At 49.0% G+C, this 24789-nt stretch overlaps 1 protein-coding gene across 1 annotated transcript in view; it reads right to left on the reverse strand.

The window, feature by feature from the left end:
• LOC130260249 (voltage-dependent N-type calcium channel subunit alpha-1B-like) overlaps positions 1-24316 on the reverse strand; it is a 155476-nt gene extending 131160 nt beyond the window's left edge. The window contains exons 1-5 of the mRNA XM_056505472.1: positions 24252-24316; positions 24010-24101; positions 22912-23361; positions 17894-18081; positions 4407-4510 (exon numbers count right to left, since the gene is read on the reverse strand). Of these exons, the coding sequence (XP_056361447.1) occupies positions 4407-4510; positions 17894-18081; positions 22912-23361; positions 24010-24101; positions 24252-24316 (899 nt within the window). The remainder of the gene's footprint in view (positions 1-4406; positions 4511-17893; positions 18082-22911; positions 23362-24009; positions 24102-24251) is intronic.
• Between the last annotated feature and the right edge of the window lie 473 nt (positions 24317-24789).

Below are 24789 nucleotides of genomic sequence, written 5' to 3' on the forward strand. Positions count from 1 at the left end.
CTTGGGCAGCAATACAGGATGTGACCAGAAATGTGAATTCTGTCCCATCTGTTAACCCAGCTGGGGCAGTGACCCTGATCTCCTGGCACACATTATCTGCTCATGGGCCATCTTTAAACCAGCTGGGCAATCATCTTTATCTTCCCACAGCCCATCCTCCCTCCAGGAGATATCTCCTGTTCATGGCCACTGAGTCCCAGGGCATGACTGATAAAATTCCATCATCCCATGGGAGATGCTCCAGCCAGGGGAGGAGCCAAGCCTTTCCTACCCAGATAAAAACTGAGATTTGGAACACCAGAGCAGCCTTTTCCACTGGATTCCAGAGGAAAACCAGACCTTTCCACATCATCCCTGGAGCTTCAGAGGAAACTGCACCTTCTCCAGGAGCACTGCTCCAGCTGAACCACATCTGCCCCTGCAGGAGGATGCAGCCACCATTGAATGGGACTGTGCCAACACCCTGACTGACTGACGGGTGTCAGCTTGGATTCTGACTCTGGCAGGGTTTGGGATTGTTCTTTGTAATACTGCATTTCTATTTTAATTTTCCTAGTAAAGAACTGTTATTCCTAATTCCCATATCTCTGCCTGAGAGCCCCTTAATTCCAAAATTATAATAATTTGGAGGGAGGGGGTTTACATTCTCCATTTCAAAGAGAAACTTCTGCCTTTATTGGCAGACACCTGTCCTCCAAACCAGAACACCAACCATTCCTTGATTCTCTGAAACACACCAAAAAGACACATGTGAGCTCCCCAAACTGGGACAACAGAGTCTCTCCTGCCCCTACAGCCCCAACACCATCCCACCAACAAAACCTGGCAGGGCAGAGGGAGGCAGGCAGGACAGCAGGTAGGAAGGGGGAGATCTGGAGGACAGCAGGATGGCCCAGGATTGAGCAGGGACTGGGGGCATCATCTCTCCTCAGCTCCTGAAGCATTTTCCTTCAGCTCTGTCACCAGGGACCCATCACCTCCAGCAGCTCCAGGGCTCTTTGGTGTCTCCAGGACACAGCTCAGCCTCTGAGAGCCTGGAAGGGGCTGCCAGGGAGGCAGCAGCACAGCAGAAGGGATCAGATCAGGGATCAGGCACCCCCAAGGCACCAACCTTTGGAGTTTCTCACTGAAACTCCTGGAGGAGAGGAGCAAAGGCAACAGCAGAGGCTGAAACAGCCACAGCAGCAGCAGGAGACAAGGGACAAGGGAAGGGGTGGGGGAGAGGAGGGAGAGATTTATTCCCTGTGGCACACAAAGCTGGGAGGATGTTGGTGAGTTAGAAATAAACTGTTAGAAGTTAGAAACTTGGCTCAGGGAAGAAAAATCTGAATAGATCCAGGAGTGAATAGAAAAGCAGTGCAATTTCCAGCTGCCTGGACATGACCCAGAGCTGGGAAGATGCAAACCAAGAGGACAAATCTTAGCTGGCATAGCTGGCACTTTGCACCCACAAACAGAATGACAGGAGAGCAGTAGAAACATGGATTTCTTCTCCATAACATCATTTCTTCCCCACAGCAAGGATCAGGAAAAGTTCAGGATGAGCTGACTTTGATTATTCTCATCCACAGACCAAATCCTCAGAAATCTGCAGGCAAAACTAAAAATAATTTGATGCCTCTGACTTCCTGCTCTGAAAACATGAATAGAGATAAATGTGGTGTATTGTTAAATCACTGGTTTCAAATAGTTCTGAAAATCAGGACCAGGTCACCACTGAACACAGGCAAAGCATCTTGATTGGAAAGGCCACATGGAAGAAGAAGAAAAAGCTTGGAAATGCACCTCATTTGGGGTGGAAAAACCTGAGGGAGGTGCAAGGCAGCCCATCTGTGGGGCACAGGGAGAGCAGGCTGAAAACTGCTGGAATGAGAGGAAACCAAACAATGGATTCACTGAAAAGCCAGAATGTGTTAAGAATTCCTTTGTGCTGGTGGCAGTTGGCACCTCTAAGATAAGTTTTACTGCAGTTTGCTGAGAAGTCAGAATTTATTAAAGAAGGAAAGCCCAGAGCTGGCAAAGCTCTGTGACTCCTCACCCACCCCAGGCTGTCCCACCAGCTGCTCAGGCTCCCAAAGAAACTCATTTTTGTTTCTGTTTCACTGGAACTGCAGCCAGGATCCCACTGGGAAAGGTCCAGATTGAGCCCAAAGAGCTGCTTAACCCACCCCAATATCCAGAGCTGAGGAATAGGCACTGCCTCCATCAATCCTGCACGGGGAGAGCTGCTCCTGCTTCCTCCTCATTGCTCTGGAGAGGGGAAAACTCAGCTCTCCTCCAGCAGCTGGTAAGGGATGGAGTATCTCAGAGAGAATCTCTGAGCACCCAGAGCCACTTTGATCACTGCCACAGCAAGCAGAGGCTTCAAATGCAGGCCAGGGGTGGGAAATGTCCTGTTTTCTGGGAAGAGAAGAACAGCACAGAGGTGAAGCCTTCAGTGCATCTTCCTCCCTCCTTTCCTTTGTCCTGGGCCAATTTGACTTTGATTCCCCCTAATCTGATTAGAAAACTGCAAGTGCCACAGCTGGGCAAACCTGGCTGGAAGGAGGCACCCACAAAGGGAGGAAAAGGAGTTGAAAAGCCCCACTGATCTCCTGCCTCAGCCTGCTGCAATTGTGGCATGAACCTCTGGTTCTCTTCAAGTTTCCACTCCCAGGACAAAGCAGAGGCCCCAGGAAATTCAAATTTAGGTCTCCACTGTAACATTTTTGTGTTCCAGGCTTTGATTTCCATTGTGGCTCGAGAGAAGGGCAAATAAAGGAAGTGCAGCTCTCCTGGACTAACCAAAACCACAGAAGGAGCAAAGGACCCACATTCAGTAGGATCAGTCACTGCTCTCTGCCCCCTCCTGCAAGAAACACACATTTCTCCCTCATTTCATGTTTGCAATGATGGCTTTGTTAAAAAGGGTGATGAGCAAAGAAAAGGGAGAAAAAAATTCTGCTTTTTTTCTTCTCTTTCCCCTCTCTTTTAAGCACAGACTAAAAGCAAGGAGAAAGGCAGGATCTCATCTCTTTCCATGATGCAGCTCTTCTGCTGCAAATAATTAACACCAGGCAAAGTCAGATCACAGCAGGTACAGGGAGCAGGGAACAAATGTGCAGGGAAATGAAGGATTGTCTCTAAATGAGGGGAAGGAGGACAGAAGAACGCTTTGCCTTTGTGACAAATTAATCAGCACCGCTCTCCTCCAGCCCCTGCACGTCTTGCAGGCAGAGGTTTTATGATCTCAATCTGGCAAAAGTCCTGAGGATGGGAAAACTTGTCATGAAATTCAGCAGGGCCAGCTGGGGAGGGTTCAGGGAGGTTGGGATGGGGCTGTGCTGCCTCTGAGGAGCTGCTCCAGCACCACAAAAACCCCCCTGACCCCAGGACAGCAGAGACACAGATCCCCAGGGAGCCTGGGGCACAGCACAGGGAGGGTGTTTGCTGGGATGAAGCATCCAGGCTCCAGACTGCTCAGAAAAGGGTGAGAAAAAGAATTAAATCCCTTTTTTCTGCCCCTTTTCCCTGCAAGGTGCCAGCACAGCTGGAGCTGTTCCCCTGCCAGGCTCCCACTGGCACCCATTCCAAGCATCACCCCTTTTTTCTTCCCCTGCTGCCAAGAGGCAGAAAACAATCCAGATTTTAATAGATCTCTATGATCTCAATCACCTGCATGATCTAAGAAGAAACTCAGTGCAAAATGAGGTGCCAAAGTCTGAGAGCTTTATAGTCCTGGAGTGTGTTAATTCCAGATCACATCTCCCCTGATGCTGGGGATGTTCCAGATTCAGATTTGGCTCCTCAATTCCTGCAAAGGTCCAAACCCAAAACTGAGCTGCAACAAACACCAAATCCCTGGCTGACCCCTGGGGTTTGAGCATCAAGGGACCAGCGTGTCCCCAAAATCCAGATATTGGCTCAACCAGGAAGAGTTCAAACAAACAAAACAAGCCAACAAAGAAATCAAATGCAAGAAAATAAAAAACCACCACTAAAAAAAACCCAAACCTGAGATATTTTAATGGCCTTGAGTTTGAGCTTCCCCTTTCCCCAGGCTGCACAGTTACATTATCAACATTCCCATGTCCCACCCCAGCATTTCCTTGGCCCCAGCAGGTTCCTGGTGGCTTTTCAAGGCCACACAGAAATTTTGGCTGCACTGACCCAATCAGTCTAATTCCACAGAGTTCACTTCACTCTTGGGTCTGGATTCAGAATCATCTCAGTTCAGGGTTTTCCACCAGCCTTTCCCCAGCCTAGGACTCTACAGAAATATCCAGAAATATCCCCCTGTGAGGAGAGGGTGGGGCAGGACACAGAATGATCTGTCACCCATCTCTGTCACTAATATCCCAGTGCTAAAGTCAACACATTTTCCCTTTTAATATCCAAGTGGGGATGAAAATTCATGAGTGCCTTACCCTGATAAGACACCCAGCACCAAGTTGAGCATGAAGAAAGAGCCAATGATGATGAGAGGGATGAAGTAAAGCCAGTTCCAGGTGTTTCCTGCAGCATCATTCGTCTGGAAACAAAGAGAAGAGACAAACATAAATGTTATTTCACCTCAGAAAGAAAACACCAGGGCAGAGCAATTCCCCTTGGAATTCCACAGGAGTGTCCCACTGGTCAGTTCTGCTGTGTGCACCAGCTGAAACTCCAGCCCAGGAACTGACTGTCCCAACATCCACACCTTGCTTTTCCTCAGCTCCAGTGGGGAGATCCCTCTGCTCTCCCTGCCAGTGAGGGGATCAGAGTGTGCCTGCACAAATCCTTCCTCCAGGAGGGATCCAGCACCAGGCAGGCATCTCTCCAAACAGCAAACACATCAGGAATGGCTGTGTCAGTGCATCAGTGACCCAGAGGAGGGAAGGGGCACTCACCACACCCCCTGTCCAAGGCAGAACCAGCTGGTGAGGGACAAATGGATCTAAGGAGAAACAGGCTGGGAAAAGAGGAACAGAAATGCAGGGAGAGCTCTGAGCTGCCCAGTGAGGGTTTTGAAAGCCTTTGGAACACCCGACATCCCACCCCAATTCTTCATTCCCTGTTTTGTACTCTTTGTTTCCAGCTCTCTCCTTTCCCCATTCTCCTGCCCTGCATCTCTGCAGATGGGCTCAGAGGGGAACTCATCCTTCCCAACACACGGGAAAAAAGAGCCAGTGATGATGAAAGGGATGAAGTAAAGCCAACTGCAGGTGTTGGCTGTGGCACCATTTGTCTAGAAGCAGAGAAAAAGAGGAGTGGGACAGTGCCTGGGGCCATTTCCAAAGCAATCCCAGGGTTTATATATTTATATTTATATTTATATTTATATTTATATTTATATTTATATTTATATTTAGGGGCTGCTCTTCAGCTCTCATCTTGTCAGTCAGACATCCCTGGTTGCAGCAGGCAGGTCCCATCCAGGGAGGACCCTCAGCTCAGGATATTCCATGGCTCTGGAGGCTGGGAACGCTGTCAGCCAGGCAGGGGGGCTGGGGAGCCCATGGGGAGGGGCTGGAGGGAGGAACAGATGGGAAAGCAGATAAACATGCAAAGGGAGTGCAGCAGGTTCACTGCTGCCAAACGATCGTTTATCATTTATTTCCCCATTTGAAACCCAAACTTGGCGACAGATCCACAGTTCCATGCCACGACCAAAGCCCTTAAAAACGGAATGTGTTGAAATAGGAGCAATTAAGCCCCCCCTGGCTGAGCATGTGCTGGATTAGCTCCTGCTCAGGGCAGGGCAGGGCCTGCTCTGCCTCGCTCACCAGCACCCAGGACAAACTTCCCTTTGGTTCAGTGCCAAACACCTGGCACAGGTGGTGACAAACTGCTCCTGGGAAAGCAGAGCCTTCTTGGATGTGCAGCACCTTCCCCAGGGCTCCCGAGCGAGCTGGAACCCAAGCACTGAGTGCAGGGAGGGGATTTAATTGCTGCCAGGAAAACCAAACTCCTTCCCCCAGGGAAAGCCCCCAGAGTCTCACAGGCAGCTCTGCCTGCCCTGAGCCCTTCATCCACAGAGCCACCGAGCTCCAGGCTCACTCATTCAGCAGGAGGAGCCAAGAGATCAAATCAATTTTTATGTTCCAGCTACAACATTTCACTGCTGTGATGTCTGGCCGTCTGTCAGTGCCACTTGTGCCCACAGAGACGTAGCAGGAGGGCAAGAGAAATGAAATACTCCACACAAGGTGCCAGAATTGCATCCAGAAATTCAGCAGGGGCTCTGACACTGCTCCTGAGCCTTCTGGTTAAAACCAGCCATGGGGCTCTTCCCCCTAAGCTGTGCCCACCTGGCCCCAGGAGTGCCCTGGCTGGAAAGATCCACGTCCCCTAAATGTGACAGCACAAGGCTCCACAGCTGCACAGAGGGAAACTGAGGCACCTGAGGGGCACTTTCAGGGCCACCTCAAACATCTAAAGCCCACACAAACTCTCTCCAGCACCTGGAGTGCTCTCCCTGAAAAGTCTGAGCTCTGCTCAGTCCCCAGCTGCTCCCATCCCTGTCCTGGCAATGGCAGCAGGGTGCACCCAGCATGCTAAAATACCAAATACTCAACTCCCAATTCCCAAAAAACATCTCTCTAGCCTGTTCCAGGTGACTCTGCTCCATCAGCCACCCTGGAGCTGCTGTCACTGCTCACAGCTGGGTGTTACAGCACAACCTTTCCCTGGTTTTTATTTTTTTTTATTTTATTTTATTGATGCCTTTTTGGGGCCACCTAGAAACAGAGGCCAGAAAAAAAATCAAGGGAATAAAAAGCAGTTCTATTTACTGAGGGCCTTCAGGTACATTTTGGGTAGATGAAGCCCCCCAGACTCAAAATGGACAATGGGTCACAGGATTTCACACTTTTATAAGTTTGGTCCATTTGCACATTGGGGGTAAATCTTCCAATTGCAGCTTCAGGTAATGAAGTCATTTACCCCAAGTTTGCTCCCCCAAAACTCACTTTTGTTTCCATCTCTGGGGCCTGAGGCAGTGAGGTGTCCTTGATTCCCAGCCTGGAGAGGAATTGTTGTGTCTGCCCAAACTGGGAGAGCAGCAGCTCACACTGTGTGTGGAGTTTGGAGTTACACACTACAGAACTGCAGGGTTACAAATAAATGGAAAATATAAAAGCTGAAATGCTGAGGGATCCCTATATTGTCTCTGAGCAGCCAGGGGCTCTCTCCTCCCTCTGTGCAGGGCTGGTGTCCCCAGGCAGTGACAGGGGCAGGGCTCTGGGGGGACACTGGCAGCTGTGACACCCTCAGAAGCCAAAGGTGCTGCCCTGCAGGGGGGTCAGTGCCCTGAGCTGCTGAGCTGGGCCTTCTCCAGCACAGCACACCAGCCTCCCACCTCCAGGCCTTTTGGGAGGTGCCCAAGAGCAGAGCAAGGCCAGGACTAACCCTGACTTTGTGTCTCAGGCACACAGAGCTGCTCAGGCAGCGCTTCCCCCGTTAACAAGGTGGCAGCTGTGTCTGCTGATTAATTCATCCCAAGATATGTTTTGAAATGATCGACTTGAAAGCAGCCAACTGCTGCTTGTGCTGTGCTGCAGAGCCCAGAAATGCCTTTGCATCACCTTTCATCTCCTTTCCTGCAGCCCTGGCCATCACCCACCTTCCCAGGGCACCCAGGGGGAGTTTCCTCATCCCTGGAAGTGTCCAAGGGCAGCCTGGGATGGTGGGAGCTGTCCCTGCCCACGGTGGAGGTGGGATCAGGTGAGCTTTAAGGTCTCATCCAGCCCAAACCAATCTGGGATTCTCATGGTGGAGGTTCTTGTTGCTGCAGGACCAGCAGCAGCTCTGCTCCAGCCCCATCCCATCGCCAGGAAATGGCCAAAAAAAGCCTGGCTTGCTCCAGCATCCTTCTGCCATCCCATCCCACCCCAGGGGCTCTGCCTGCTCTTGGCTCCCTGTTCCCCATCCCAGATCCCACTGCTCCATCCAAGGGATGCTTTGGGAGGGGAAGGAACTGCACAGAAAACAACCTCTAATGTGAAACACAAACAATTAAGGGGCTGAGTGGGGGTCAATAACGGGGTTTAATTGGACAGATACAGCCAAACACCACAGACCATTTGCTTTTACCGTGTTTTTAATCAAAATACAAAACGCAGCACACCTAGATTTACTCATCGAATCTAATCAATGGCACAGCCTGACTTATTCAGGGCAATTAAAGGGTAATATTCCCTTAGTTAAGTGCTTTTGCATTTTGCATTGAGAAGTCTCAGCTGTCTTGGAGAGATGAACTCTCTTTACCCTCGGTCTGGTTTTTCACAACTCTCTTCCTCACCACTTCTGATAATTAGCAAAGCTATTTACGGGTGATTTATTTCTATCTGCTCCTATTCTGACATTTAAACGAACGCAGGAATTACTAAGATTAAAACCAAAAACATTACAAGCATCTACAAGAGCACGTGGAACCTGCCTTAGGGTGAAAACAGAAGGAGAAAAAAACCCAATTTTTAAATCTTCTGTAGCCTTTGTGACCAGAACAGCCCTGAGCCTGCTCTGGGGAGGTCTGTGCTGCAATCCCAGCCTCCAGCAGGTGAGCAGGTCACAGCCAGGTGAAAGGTGAGCAGCTCCCACACTCCCCAGCAGAACAGAGAGGGAAATCCCATTTCTCAAGGGCTGACCCCGTGTGCTCCATACAGAGCACCAGGATCTGCAGGGAGCCTTTCCTTTCTCTCCCCATCCCAGTTTGAACGTGCTCTTGGCTGGAATCCAGCCCAGTTTCTCTGGTTTCTGATCTTCCAACACATTTTAGGGAGCATCAGGTGCCTGGCAGCAGGGCTGGGGTGTGCTGACCCCCAGACCCAAACCCAGCTGGCACAGGGATGTCCCCATGGGCTGTGTCCTGGCCCTGGACACTTCCAGGGATGGGGCAGCCACCACATAATTCCCTCAAATACACCAATCCCGAGCTGGGCTTTCCTCTGAAAGATCCAAATGCAATCCAAATCCATCCAAAATCAACCCAAATACGAGAGGACTCCGAGTAAAATCCTCAAAGCTGGCAGCATTTTAATTTTGCACAATAGCAGGAGATGTAGGAACACGTTTTAACTGTGGCTGTTGCAAGCAATATTAATGTTAATTCAGCCAAGTTTAAACAGAAGCAAATCCTCTCCTTTGTTTCTCCTCTTCTCCAGAGCTGGGGAGGCTGAAAAAGCAGAACCACTGCTCTTTTATGCCTTGATCCAAAGGCTTATGGCACCAATATATCAATACATAAATATGCTAACAGAGTTTCTTGATAAAAAATTCATTCTTTCCCCAGCTAGCGTGAACTCACTCAGCTGCTTTATTCATGAGGCTGCCTGGCACTGGGAAAGCTCTGCCACTGTCAAAAATAACAGGCTGGCCAAGGGACTCTGCCTCTTTTTGAATGTTTTTATTTTGATTTCCTAGCCTGTCCTCCCTCTCTTTCATTTTTAAACAGCTGTGTGTTTGCATTATGGATGGGAGCTGGGTGCAGGCTGTTCCTGCTGGGGACAGGTGGGAAGGGCAGCTGTGCCTGGGGCTCTCAAGGGGAAGTTTTGCCCCAGCAAACTCCTGCCCAGCCCCTCTCTGAGCCCCACAGGGCACTTATCTGGAAGAGCAGGAGGATTTGAGGGCAGGTTAGATGAGGCTTGGACTGGTGGGAGTGTCCCTGTCCTCAGCAGGGAGGTTGGAACAAGATGAACTCTCAGGTCCCTTCCAACCCAAACCACTCTGTGACTCTCTGAAGATGCTTTTCACACACTTTAGCACAAATGTAGAAGCTCATGAGACCAAGTAACTGCAACAGTTTCACAAAATGTGACTCAAACTGAGATGCTACAGGGGCACCTAGTTCCAGCAAAACTCCAAATATTCTGATTCCCACCAGCAGTGCCTCCCTCAGTCACCCATCAGGATCCTCTGAGCACAAAACTTGTATTTTCTGGAGAAAAAAGGAAAGGAAAGGGAAAAGGGAAAAGGGAAAAGGGAAAAGGGAAAAGGGAAAAGGGAAAAGGGAAAAGGGAAAAGGGAAAAGGGAAAAGGGAAAAGGGAAAGGGAAAAGGGAAAAAGGGAAAAAAGGGAAAAGGGAAAAGGGAAAAGGGAAAAGGGAAAAGGGAAAGAAAGAATTTCTGCTGTTGAGCTTGGAATTCTGATCAAGAACAAATCATTCATTCCCTGGGAGAACTCCTGCATGAGTCAAGCTGCACTTGGGGTAAATTCAGTCAATTTGGGGCTTTCTGGACATGATTTTCTTACTCTGCAAAGGCTGCAGGTGTCTGAAGAGCCAAAGCTGTCCCCAAATGTGCTCTGAAAGTCGTGAGGAGGGAGAAATATCCCCAGGTATAAATGTATAAAACACAGACAGATTTAGAGCCCTGCTCACTCTGGCTGCTCAGGGACACACGAGATTTTCAGATAAGGATGGATCCAGACCCACACAGAGTTTTGCTGGTCTAGTGAGTAGATGCAGAATAAACTTTTGCTGCCACTCAGCAGCCCCTGGGTCAGCAGGGCAGAGCCATTCCCACAGCAATCCAATACTCCAGCATTTGCTGGCTTTGAGCAGAGGAAACTGTGGGGCAAAGCTCAAAATCACTGCAAACAACAACAGCCCTGAGGACAATGCACAGGCTTCCTCATCATCCTCATGCAGATCCAGATTCTTCTTGATTTTCCCTCTAAACATCACCAGCAAAGACTCCTAAGACATTTCCAGTAGCAGAAAAGTGATTCAATGAATTAAAGCCTTGATTCTGTGGTATAAAATCATAACCAAGGGCTGTTGCACACCTGCATCCTCCAGCAGAGGATTGGGAATGAGCAGAGTATTGATTGATTTAGGTTAGGCCACCTTCTCATTCTTGTCTTCTAATGAGACACCTCCAGCAGTTCAGCTTTTCCTTAATTATGAGCAAAAACTATCCTTGCAGATAAATCTGTGGCTCAGGAGCTGGAGCTGAGAGCTCAGTCCCACAGAACTGAGAGCCCTGCAAAGCCCCCAGGCCCTGCAGCCCTTTGTCAATGCAATCCCTACTCAGAACAAGATTCCAAAGGTCTTTTATCCCTCCCATTTCCCTGCTTCAGACAAAAGAGAACAAGAAATCAGCTGGGCACGATCCTCTTTGCTCCATCTGAAGATGTTTCACAAAGTTTTGTGAAGACATTTTAAATAAAAAGGACTCTCTGCTGGAGGAAAGGAAAAAAAAGGTTTTTCCTAACCACAAGCTTTGCCAAGTTGTTCCAAATTTGAATGAAAAGTGCCTGAGAAATTCCAAATTGAAGTGTGAAAATATTTACTATAGTCTATATTCATTAAGCCTGCTTTGGGGTTTTTGTGCAAGGGTTTGGTCACCCCAGGTGTGTTCCTGCCTTCCAGGACCCCTTTCACAAAGCACCATCCACAGGAGAGATTTTCCTTCCTCCTTTCCCTCTCACACCAGCCCTGCACTCAGCTGCTGCCAGGCTCTTGGCTGCCTGCTCCAAACCCTGCCATCACTGCCCTACTTTCCTGCAGATGATTGGTGATACTGAGCCACAAAATCTACAAAATCAACATTAACCCCACAGCTCCAGGCTGGGAATCATCGTTTGTGTGCATGCCCAAGGTGGTTGGTGCTTATTAGCAAATTCAAATCACCCTAACTCGATAGTGAGTGCAATTGAGCACTAACAGCATTAGGAGATTTTTCTGTCCTTTGTGAAGCTGCAGGGAGAAAGAGAGAGCACAATTACAGGGTGGCAGAGCTCAGGAGCTCAGCTCCATCCCCAGCACAGTGACACCAGCCTGTGGCACTGGCCCTGCTGTCCCCAGCAAAGCTCAGTGACAAGGCAAGTTCAGTGCTGAGCATCAAGTCCCAGGGGTGACCTCTCCCTAGGTCAGGGCTCCAGGGGATTTCACACTAAATTTGTGTCCCCAAACTGGGACAACAGAGTCTCCCCTGCCCCTACAGCCCCAACACCATCCCACCAACAAACCATCTGTGGCTTGGGCTGGAAATGGAACAACAATTACATCCCAGCTTTTCACTTCTGTATCTCCTTAGGAATAAAGAAATTCAAAGGCACAAAAAGAAATAGAAAATACCGAGTGAATCATAAGCTATTTTAATTCAGGGAGGGTAAAGTTCCAGTTGGGATCCAACTTAAGGTAGATTTATGTCTTGTTTGAACTGTTCAGCCCTATCCCTACTCACAAACATATTAGGTTAGGCCCAGTGGAAGATCCACTGGACACTAATATTTGTCAGTAGGAAACAGAAGAAACATAAAATCTCTTGCCATTAAGATCAAAAGAGAGTGAGGGTGCACTTTGACATTTCTCCTCCCCTGCAAGGAGCCCCTGTTTTGCAAAGCAAATTCCACTGTGGAGCTTTGAACTCCTGGGGAGGAAAGAGGAAAGGTGAAAGCCCAGCTGGCTGAAAGTCAGCACCGAGGTTTCTGACAGCTCTGACCCACGATTTTCTGGGACCACAAACACAATCCTGAATTCCTCAGAAGTTCCTGGTGCACATCAAAGGCTGCACCTCACAGAGGGAGCAGAGCAGAGCAAGCTGTGCTGGCTCTGGAGGACAGTGAGGAGCCCCCTCCCCTTCCCAGCCCACTGAGGATCCCAAGGAAAGCTCTGAGCTTCACTGTCAGATCTTCAGCACCTCCCTCAGAAAGGCTCCCAGCTGCCTCCTCTTTGTAAGGAATGCTCAGCCTTTCAAAATAATTATTTTAATTGAGGAATTCATGGGCAGGAACAAAAGTTTTCAGGCTTTTCACACTCTGCAAAAAAAGGGGAGCTCCCCATGGCAACCAGTGGAGGGTTTGGTGATGGACAATAAGGTTCTTGCATGGGCAAAACTGGGAATTACTGCTCAGAAAAGGAAATCAGAGTTGTACTATTGGTCTGTAAAATGTTTTCCACCTCCACAGAGCCCATATTAGCAACAGATGAATCACTGTCATTCACAAACACCAAGCACGTAAACAAGAGGTTCTAAAATGATCCAGAAATTATCTTAATTTGAAAATGAGCTCTGGAGGGCAAGCAGGGCTCAGGAGGACTCAGATCCCAGGGCACCACAGCCTCTCCTGCTGAACAATGGCATTGTCTCCTCCCAGCCCAGCACAAGGATTTCTTCACCCAGACCTTGCCCTTGGAGTCCATCACTGGAAATATTCTCCCTCAGCAGCTCCAGCATCCCCTGGATTTTGTTAGAGCCCTGCTCAGAGCATGATAACAAATTCAGCATAGCCAGACCCTTCATGGAATAATGAATAAATCCAGAGCTGATCTGAGCACCTCTTACCTCAGACATGAGCTAAGTGGGTCCTTGCTGTCCCAACCTCAGCAGCAGCCTGTGGTGTCCCATGTCACCCCAAGGCCAGTGGGATGCTCCAGGTGAGCCCCACGAGCTCCAAGGGCCACCCTGAGGCAGAGAGCCCAGAGCAGAGCCTGCCCCAGCAGCACCACACCAGGTGCAGGACAATAAATGCTCCCAGTTAATGCTGAATGCACGCTGCAGAGAGACAGCTCCAGCCTGCCACAAAGTCAGGCCTAGGCCATGTGGCCCCTGAGCAGCACTGCCCCCACAAAAGCTGCTGATTTTGTGGTCCAGAAAACTCTCTGCCCACGCTTGAGGGGTTTCTGTCTGTCTGCACTGAGTTGGAGTGAAAACCTGCTCAGAGCACTGAGCTCCCACCCTGAGGAAAACCCTTGGGTTACTCTATTTTAATACATTCCCAGGTGAAGCTGAAGTTGGAATTAGCAGGAGCTGCTCAATTTGATGGAAAAAAAATGTTCTTCCCCATCAGCAACTTTGCTAAATCACCTGTAGCTCCCTGGGCACTTTTGAGCACAAAGAAGCCACAGCTGAGGCAAAGCTGCAGCTCCCAGAAGAGCCTGGTTGGAGTCATTGTTCCAATGCTTTTGTGCTGCTGAGGCAGCAAGGTCTTTTCCCCAGATCATCATTGAAGAATTTCACCCTGCTGATGATTCAGCCTCTTTGCTCCAAGCATAAATCACCTCCCAGATAAAGCCTTCTAGAAAGCTTTCATGGGCCCCAATTAAAAGGAAAAGTCTCTGGAAGTATAAACAGCGGATCAGCAAGGAAAAAAAACGGGCTGGGATTTGTGAACTTGCTTTCTCCTTGCTCTCCTGATTCCTCAGTTTATCACAGGACAAGGAGTGAACATTTACAAGGTAGATTTCTGGCTGCAAAGGCTGTGCTGAAAGCTTTGATGCTGCGACTTTCTAAGCCTGTAGGAAAGCTGGATCTGGACCACCTATAAATCCACCTCATTCCTTTGGGAGTGACTGAAAAATCCTTCACAACAAAAGCTTTTGACAGACCTGAGCCAAGCCATCAAACCCCTCTCTCCTGAGCAAACAAACTCCTCAGTTTGCCTGGTGCCAGCACAGACCAGCCTTTCCAGCCACATCTGCTCCCAGGACAGGGCAAAGCCTCCCAGGTTTCTGCACATCCCACCCAGTGCCTGATCCCTGACAGCAGCACAGGCTGGAGCCCTGGGCAGCACAGCAGGGAGGGGAGTGATGACAGAGCCCTGTTGATGCAGGACAATCAATCCAGCAGGAAATGAACGGCCCATTAAGGGAGAAGTTGTAACCTCAGCCTTCCCCTAATGGGTCTCAGTCCCAGACTGCCTGGCTGCAGAGGGATTTGGGTCCCAGCAGGGCTGGCTGCTCCAGCAGCACTTTGGACAAGCAGGGGACAAACCACCCCAGCAGAGCCAGCCTGTGGTGGTGGCACACACGGGGAGGGGTGAAGGAAGGGCTCAGATAAGCCTGAGGTTAGCAGCTTTTACAGAATCACAGATTTGGGTTGAAGTGATCTTAAAGATCATCCCATCCCACCCCTGCCATGGCAGGGACCCCTCCCACTGTCCCCAGTGTCCAGCCTGGCCCTGGGCACTGCCAGGGATCCAGGTCTGGGCACCCTGTGCCAGCCCTGCCCACCCTGCCAGGGAACAATTCCTGCCCAAAATCCCATCTAATCCTGGAAAAGGCATTCCCTGTGTCCTGTCCCTCCATCCCTTGTCCCCAGTCCCTCTTTAGGCCCTGGCAGGGCTCTGAGCTCTCCACACAACCTCTTCTGTGTCTTCCTCTGTGTCCATAGGGGAGGTGCTCTGTCCCAAATTTGTGCCTTTCTCTGGACTTGCTCCCACATTCTATTGGGGCACCAGAACTGTGTTGTTCTCCCTGCTTTCATGAGTTAGCAGGAGAAAAAGCTCCAGCCTCTTTTTATATTAATGCTTAATCACAGTTTACACAGACCACATCTTGCCTCCCATGGTCCCACAGCCTTTTGCAAATCTTAATTAAGCAAAAGATTAAAAGTAGGTTCACAGCTCAGCTCTGATGAGTATCCTGCATCAGGGGAATGCTGCTCTCCTTGAGGAGACCAGAGCCTGGGGCTGACAGACTAACTTCTCCTGATAAAATTTTCACGAAAAAAAAAAAAATTAATATTTTCCTAGCAGTAGAGAACTCAATTGGTGAATCAGAGCTCCCTGAACAAGGAATGACCTCTGACACTCACCCTTTGTCTTTGGATGGATGATGGATGGGTGGATGGATGGATGGATGGATGGATGGATGGATGATGGATGGATGGAGGGATGGATGGATGGATGATGGATGGATGGATGGATGGATGATGGATGGATGATGGATGGATGATGGATGGATGGATGATGGATGGATGGATGGATGGGTGGATGATGGATGGATGATGGATGGATGGATGATGGAGGGATGGATGGATGATGGATGGATGGATGGATGATGGATGGATGGATGGACAGACTCCATCTACAGAGGAGTGGCCAGGATGAGGGAGGTGATTCCCCCACTTGGGGTTCTGTGATGCTCCTCAGCATCAGGAGGATCTGGAGCTGCTGAAACGAGTCCAGAGCAAACCTGGAGCTGCTCCCAGGGCTGGAGCCCCTCAGGAGCCAGGCTGGGAGAGCTGGGGGTGCTCACCTGGAGAGGAGAAGCTCCAGGGAGAGCTCAGAGCCCTGCCAGGGCCTAAAGGAATTTATGAATAGGAGGGAGAGGAACTTTTTATCTGGGCAGAGTGACAGAACATAAATGAAATGATATCAAACTGAAAGAGAGCAGGGTTAAACGGGATACTGGGGAGAAATTCTCCCCTGGGAGGGTGGACAGGGCTGGCACAGGGTGCCCAGAGCAGCTGTGGCTGCCCCTGGATCCCTGGCAGTGCCCAAGGCCAGGCTGGACACTGGGGACAGTGGGAGTGTCCCTGCCATGGCAGGGGTGGGATGGGATTATCCCTTCCAACCCAGACCATTCTATAATTCTGTAACTTCACTGCTGGTATCTGTGCACAGCCTGACAATGCATCCACAAACACCCATGGAGGATTTCCAGCCACTGCTGCAGCATAATCTGGGCTTTTGTCTCCTTTTTCAATTTGATGAACTTGGAGTAGGCACAGAAGGCGCCAAACCAAGAAACAAGTGGCCAGGAACCAGCACATGACTGAAGCTGTGAAAAGGCTGAGGGCTGCACAGAGTGGATCTCCTCCACCCACAGCTTCTCTCTGCTTCCAGCCTGCACAAGCACAGCCAGGTGCTCCTAAGCAGAGCAGCACAGGGAGGGGACAGGTGGCAGGGGTGGCATCAGTCACTTGTGCTGAGAGTCCCATGGCACAGCACAAACCCCTCAGTGAGAACACCCAGAGCCCCTCAGATCTGCCAGATCCCAACATCCACCCCTCAACTCTGCATCCAACCCTGCAGCTGCTCCAGGAGCTGCTCCCAATTAATGGATGTCTGGAATGAAGCTACAGCAGCTTCAAAGCAGCCCCCAAAATCAATACCCCCATAGTAAGCTCGGGGTTTTGCATGTGGTAGGTTGGGAGAAGATGATCTCATCCACCACATATTGATTAATCAATTCCAGCCAGGATGCTAATGGGCTTTTCTTACAACACTTGGCACCAGCAGGAAGGAGCAGGAATGCTGAATGAGAAGGGGAGAAGCTGGTGGTGTGGTGAAGCTTCAGGGTGAGGGGAGAAATGCAGTGGGGAAATCTTCTGGAGATGGCTTGAAGTGGTCAAAGACTGGGAATAAATGGAGGAACTGAGCAACAGAGGGAGAAGGGAATAAATCAGATTTATTGGCTCCAACACAGCAGAATTGTACCTGGCAATTGACTGTGGCTGAGGATAATCCCTTCCCACTCCTAGGAAGGACTGAAAGGGCCCAGCAAGGCTCTGGGGTCTGTGATGAAGAAAGCTGAGCACAGCATCATCCTCCAGCCAGAGAAATGGGCTGAGGGCATCAGTAAAACCTGCCTTGGGGATTTTTCCCCAGAAACTGCACCCTCAAATGGGCATTGCACAGCTGGAAGGCAGCAGAGCCTGGGACAGATTGTCTTGCTCCTTGTAAAAACTGGGAAGAGCAAAAGTGGCCAGCCAAGAGGTTGTGCCAGTCGTGGTCCTGCAGGGAAATTCAGCCTGGTGCCTCCTCTCTGCAGCCCACAGGGTCATGCCAGGGGTGATTTGTAAAACTGTGAAAGCAAAACCAGTACTGGAGCTCAGTGTTACCAGTTTGATCAAGGACCACACCCAGTCAGGAGGGGAAACCTCCAGGTACAAAATATTAAGGAGTTGCTGCTTTTGCCACCCAGGTTTGCACAATTTGGATTTTCTGTGGGACATTGTGAGAAGCTGCTCCTACTCACCCAGCAGAGCACAGGAGCACCTTGGGGTGACACCAACACCAGCTGCCACCACCCCACTGCCCACCCATCCCACCTCTGCAGCCCCAAAGCTGATTCAGATTCAACCAGAGCCTGGGGAAAACAGGAACAGCCCTCCTGAAAAGCAGGGGGCAGGAGGTGAAAACCACAACAACAGAACTGTTTTTTTCTGCCAGAAGCAGCTTTTGGCAGCCCCAGCAGAGCACTCACGTTGTAGAGGATGTCAGTCCAGCCCTCCATGGTGATGCACTGGAACACGGTGAGCACGGCGAACAGGATGTTGTCAAAGTTGGTGATGCCGTAGTTGGGGCCCTGCCAGTACTCCCTGCACGTGGTCCCACTCTCACACTGCCTGGCAGGAGGCTCCTCTCCACAGGGAAAATCCCCCACCTCCTCACCTGCAGGGAGGGAAGAGAAGTTACTGCTTGGAACCATCCTGGAAAGTTCCTGCTTGTTGGAAACATCCTGAAAAGTTCCTGCGTGTTAAAACCATCCTGAGAAATTTCAGACTGAAACCATCCTGAAAAGTTCCTGCTTGTTAAAACCATCCTGAGAAATTTCTGACTGAAACCATCCTGAAAAGTTCCTGATTGGAGCAGTCCTGAAAAGTTTCTACTTGTTAGAACCATTCTGGAAAGTTACTGACTGAAACCATCCTGAGAAATTTCTGACTGAAACCATCCTGAAAAGTTCCTGTTTGTTAGAACCATCCTGAAAAGTTCCTGCTTGAAACCATCCTGAAAAGTTCCTGATTGGAGCCATCCTGAGAATTTCCTGCTTGTTGGAACCATCCTGAGAAATTTCTGACTGAAACCATCCTGAAAAGCTCCTGATTGGAAATATCCTGAAAAGTTCCTGATTGGAACCATCCTGAGATGTTCCTGACTGAAACAACCCTCAAAAGTTCCTGACTCAAACAATCCTGAGAAATTTCTGACTGAAACCATCCTGGAAAGTTCCTGCTTGTTGGAACCATCCTGAAAAGTTCCTGACTGGAGCCATCCTGAGAATTTCCTCTTGTTGGAACCATCCTGAGAAATTTCTGGCTGAAACCATCCTGAAAAGTTCCTGACTGGTGCCATCCTGAGAATTTCCTGCTTGTTGGAACATCCTGGAAAGTTCCTGCTTGTTAGAACCATCCTGAGAAATTTCTGACTGAAACCATCCTGAAAAGTTCCTACTTGTTAGAACCATCCTGAAAAGTTCCTGATTGGAACCATCCTGAAAAATTCCTGATTGGAAATATCCTGAAAAGTTCCTGATTGGAACCATCCTGAGAAGTTCCTGATTGGAACCATCCTGAGAAGTTCCTGACTGAAACAACCCTGAGAAGCTCCTGACTAAAAAAATCCTGAGAAATTTCTGACTGGAACCATCCTGAGAAGTTCCTGACTGAAACAACCCTGAGAAGCTCCTGACTGAAAAAATCCTGAGAAATTTCTGACTGAAACCATCCTGAGAAGTTTCTGCTTGGAACCATTCTGAAGAATTCCTGCTTGTTAGAACCATCCTGAGAAGTTCCTGTCTGGTGCTGCTGCATCCTCCTGGCACCACAGCAAGGATTAAATTCAATTTCAGGTTTCTTTGTGCTGCTGTGGACATGGAAAAGTGGCTGTGTCCCTGTAATCATTTCCACAGAGATGGGTCAGTGGAAGATGGAGCAGAACCATCCCTGAAGTGCCCAAAATTCACAGTTTGCCATCTCACATTGTGGAATTGTTTAGGTTGGAAGAGAACTCTGAGATCATCAAGTGCAGCCACAACCCAGCAGCACTAACCCATGTCCCCAAGTGCCACATGCACATTTTTTTGAGCACTTCAGGGATGGAAACTCCAGCCTGGGCAGCTCCTTCCAATGTCTGACCACCCTTCAGTGAGATTTCCAGTCTGAGCCTCCCCTGGTGCAACTTGAGGCCATTTCCTCTTGTCCTGCCACTTGCTATCTGAGAGAAGGAACATCCAAACTGCAAATAATTTCTGGCTCATGACAGCTCAGTACATCTGAGAGGCCTGGGAATGGTGTAAGAGCAACATGAAAAAATCTACACGCAAAAAAAATCCCCAAAAACCCAAAATAAAGCAACACCACAAAAATAAAACTCGACAGTGTGGTAAAAGCAGAGCTTTGGGAATGGCACACACTTCAAACAGCCTCAAAGTGCCCAATATTTGCTTTATAACCTTAAAGCAAAAGGGCACCTCCTGCATTAGTGCTGATTTAGTGCTCATTTTTGCTCCAAAAGGAGGGGAAGGATCTATGTGGGATCCCTGCTGAGTCTCAGTGCAGACCCAGAGAGAGCCAAGGAGGAGAAATTCCTGGAGGAAGAACCACCAGGAACAGCCAGGAGGGTGCCCAGCACCTTCCAGGCTCAGCTGGGAAGTGCTGCAGGTTGGAAAACTCCAGTGCTGGGTTTTCAGAGCGAACAAATATCCCAAGGAATATCCCTGCTTGGAAAACTGGGATTGGGGAAGCACCGAAGGGTTTCTAAAGGGACAAGGACAGCACAAAATCCAATACAGAAGGGGGAAAAGCAGGAGCAGGCTAGCAAGAATTTGGAATAATCATTCCATGGAGCAAAGCCTGCAGGAGGAGAGCAAAATTGTCACTGTGGAGCAGGATATAAGTGTGTGTAGATAAATATAAATATTTAAGATATATATAAATATATAAGGTATATATAAATATATAAGATATATATCAATATATAAGATATATATCAATATATAAGATATATATAAATATATAAGATATATATAAATATATTAGATATATATAAATATATGTGTGATGCTTCCCTGTTGACTCAACACCTCGGTGCAGGGCAAAGCTCCAGATCCCAGATGGGTCACCACAGGCTGGCACCAGGGCTTGGTGAGAGAAGAAAATGCCAAAGCTGGCTCCTGCTGGCCCTTTGTGAGTGTGCATTAAAAGAGGATCCAGTTTCATCTCAGTTTGGCTTCTGCTGCCAGGGAATTCTCTGAAAATGCAGAGCACATCTACCACAGAGGGGTGGGAGGGGCAATTTTTCCTTTTTAAAGCAGTGACCAGAACTGGCCCTTACTCCTCGTGGCTGGAGAAGACAGAGAAAGGGAGAATCTCAAGGAAAAATGGGAAATAAATGTGGTGCCCTTCTCTTCTTTGGGGCAGCTTTGGGGCATTTGGGATGGGTCAGGTGCTTAAAAATAATCCTGTGTCAGCAGAATGGGACAGCAAGGAGGGTGCAGGGAGAGGGAAACCAGACTGGAGCACGCACTGCCATTGAGTTTTACCCACTTTTCATTGAAATGATGACATGTTTCCATCCCAGAGCAGCCAGGCTGAAGGGGAAAGGCCCATTTTGGTGCCCAGCACCCTCAGTGCTGCAGTTCACCACTGACCCACCTCAGCAGAGCCACACTCAGTGCTGACCCCTCTGCTTGGCCCCCTCATGATGCACAGCTGGTACCTGTGGCTCCTCATTGCAGGAAAAATCCCAGGGGTTTGCTCACTTAGGGGGTTTGGAACAGAGAGAAGCAGGATCAGCTTCTCCTCCTGCCATTTCCCACCCCTAGCAGAGGCATCTCTTTAATGAGTTCACATTTCCACCCTCAGGCTGGTTTGGAGCCATGGTCTGTGCCCCAGCTCCTTAATGCACCTCTGTGGAGAGGAGCAGCACTTAGGTTTTAAAAAGCTTTGTGGGATGCTGTGCTGCTCTGCTCCCAGGGGATGCAGTGCTGGGAAACCTCAGCCCAGCTCCTTTCCAGAAACAGCATTTCCAGCCCAGCAGTGGAAAGGATGCTCAGAGCAGCCCTGCAGAGCTCAGTGACAGGCACAGCACCTTGCCCTGCCTGCTCAGGGGCTGAGGGAGCTCAGCCACAGCTCCCACCCAGCTGCCAGGGACGCTCTCACTTCAGCTTTTATATCCTCAGATTCTGCTCTGCCTTGGTGTGTAACTCTGAGCTGCATGTCAGGTGTTACCACAGCTCTGAAACAATCCTTGTCCAGCCCCAGAACCAAGAATATTGCTGCAGCTTCAGGCCCAAAAAGTGCAAACAGCAGCAAATTGAGAGAGAATCTGGGAGGGTGGGACTGCAGAACCTGGAGCTGGAATTGCACAATGAACCCCAACATGGAAATGGACCAAAACTTCTAAAAGTGTAAAAACTCCTAACTCTGAGTCCATCTTGGGTGTAACCTCAGCCAGGCTCTAGCACTGCCCAAGGTGAATCCTTTGAAGGCCTTTTAATAAATCCTGCTTTATTCAATGCCACAAAGAGAATTTTCCCTCCTACAAATCCAGTCCAAAAACTCATTTTCTCCAGGAATTGCCAGGATTTTCTCACAAGTCACAACTCCCAACTCTCCCTCACAGCCTGTGTTGTTTTTCCAGCAATCCACAGGAACGTGAGCAAGAATTCCCCTTGCAAATCCCTGTGCACACTGAGTGTATTAAACTGCTCCCATCACAAAGCACTGTGAAGGATGCCCAGAGACTTGGCAGGGATGTTGTTTTATTTCCATTGGATTGCATGGAAATAAATCAATATTAAGACCTATTAGTGATAATGACTGAAAATACAAGGCTGTGTTTTAGAGAAGGTCAATTGCACCTTAAAATGCAATGATTTGGAGACAAGAACCACATTTTAATGTGTGCAGACATATATTAACACCACTATAAAGGAATGAGGGGGAAAGAGTTTAAAGTCCCTCCCAGCCCAAACCATTCCATGATTTGACACAGCCAAGAATCTCTGGGATCATCCTTCTCCACCTGCATCCTCTGGGGTTTATCACTCAGACACAGATTTACTCTTCAGTGCCCAACTCCCCTTCTCTGAGGGTCATTTTTATCCTTTCTCCACCAAAGGACTCCTTGCCTTCCATCTATTGTGCTTTTATTTTCTGGTTGCTCCCAGACTTTTCAGAGTTTGATTATTCCACACCAATGTTTCCCCAGGAAACTCAGACATTATTAATATGAAACAACAGGAATTTGGTTCTGTGCTTCTGCTATGAAAAAAATCTTTTGGGATAGGAGGTTCTAAGAGTTTTCATCTCACTTTTGGGCAGACTGGGAGCAGCCCAGTGGCATCTGAGAGAGGAGAATGTGTCCCAGTGCATATCAGGGTGGGCACAAAATTCTGTTAACTCTCAGAAAAGAGGGAGAGAATGCAGGGAATGTGGAAGAGGCAAAGGGAAAAGCAGCACAGAAGCAGGAGAGGAAGGTGCAAAGGGCAGAGCTCACCTGTCTCGTTGGAAAAGCAGGTTTTGTGGAATTTGCCCATGTAAAACTCCAGCCCAATGATGGCAAACATCACGATGGCGAAGAAGAGGAGCAGCCCAATCTGCAGCAGGGGCACCATGGCCTTCATGATGGACTTGAGGACAACCTGCAGGCCTGTGGGGACACAAAAACACCTCAGGGAGGGAAGGAAAACGAAGAAATAAATATACCTTCGGAATCTTTGCTGCACGATCTCAAGGGCGTAGCTGGGGCTCTGCCTCAAGAGTTCTGAGCTGTTTGGGCTCTGGTAGCATCCCAGGGTTGGAAACAACCTAACCCCAAAACAGCCACAGCAGGGGGAGGAAATATTGCTGAGAAGAGCAGTGACACCCCAAATCTGCCGGAGTTTTTGTGTTGGGATAGACAGTGGGGGACAAAACTCAAGTGCTCTGTTGAAGCTGAAGGTTACAGCTGCAGTTTATTATAAAGGAGCCTGCTAGGGGCTGCTGGCACAGCCACAGAGCAGGATAAAGAGATAAAAGAGGGAGAGAGAGAGAAGAGGGAGAAGAGAGCAAGAAGAAGAGCAAGAGAGAGTAAAGAGTAAAACAGAGAGTAAGGAGAAGAAGAGGGGAGGGAAAGAGGGAGAAGAGAGAAAAGAGAGCAAGAAGAGGTGTTAAGAGTTAAGAGGAGCAAGGGGTTTCCCGTTTGCAATACAATAAATCTTCTTCCATAATGAATATTCTAATTTCCACTAACCAATCTAATACAAAATACAAATTCTATAGCGTTTACATACAGCCTGTAGGAATCCTTATGATTAGCATTATGTGTCCCATTCTAAACTCTAAGATCTAATCTTTGGACCCTGGCCGGTCTTTTTGTGACCTCTGGAGTTGCTCTCTGGCCGAGGGCATGGTTCAATCAAGAGGGGATTACCTCCAGGGGCCATCCCATTGTTTCATGGGAATTCAGTAACTAAGGCTTGGCATCTCAAACGTGGCTTTCATTTCAATCTCGCTCATGGTTTCAGAATCTGGGCATTGATATTTGCCAGATTTCTCTGTCCCATCTTTCCCAACACGAATCCACAGGGCAGAGCCCCGGGGCTGTGACACTCACTTGGGATTCCCGACACGAGTTTCAGCGGCCGCAGCACCCGCACCGCTCGCAGGGTCCGCAGGTCGAAATCTGTGCCAGCAGTCGCCAGAATCCTGGTGGGAAACAGGGAAAAAAACATCCAGATTAAATGAAAATTCATCTTTCTGAAGCGTGGGTGAGCGGGGTGTAAAGCCAGCAAATATTGGAGCTGCTCTAAACTCTGCACTTTGTGGATTGTGTTCATGGAATGGTTTCTCACAGACTCCAGGGAAAATCCTGCTGGAGGAAAATCCCCAATTTCTGCCTGGTCATCATCAGGCTGCACCATATGCCCAGGAAATCACAGCCCAAAAGGAGACAGAGAGAGGGAACTGAATCCCTCAGCTATGCTGGAAATTACCTGCCAGAATTTCCTCTAATAAATCCACAAATCCCTCAATTTGATGTCTGGTGTTTCCCAACACCTGAAGCAGTTTCTTCTCATTGTTTCCTCTCTGTGTGCAAAATTAATTTTTGTTCAGAGCATTCTCTTGGAGGAGAACAGGCAGAGAGCAGGGTGTGAGTCTGACACACTGGAGTCTTAAAAATGTGATGTGAAGATGAAATGGATTCCCTGGTTTAGGGCACAGGAAAAAGGGAAGAAATGTTGTCCCAGTGTCCACATTCACAGTGATGAGAGCTCCCAAAGCCAGCACAGCCACCTCCCCCAATTCCTGAAACCCAAAACCCCACCAGCCCTCCATGCACTGCACACTCCCAGTGACCAGGAGAATTTGGCCCTTTTTCGTGTTTCCTGATAAC

The sequence above is a fragment of the Oenanthe melanoleuca genome, chromosome 17, assembly GCF_029582105.1.
Source record: "Oenanthe melanoleuca isolate GR-GAL-2019-014 chromosome 17, OMel1.0, whole genome shotgun sequence".
NCBI lineage: Eukaryota > Metazoa > Chordata > Aves > Passeriformes > Muscicapidae > Oenanthe > Oenanthe melanoleuca.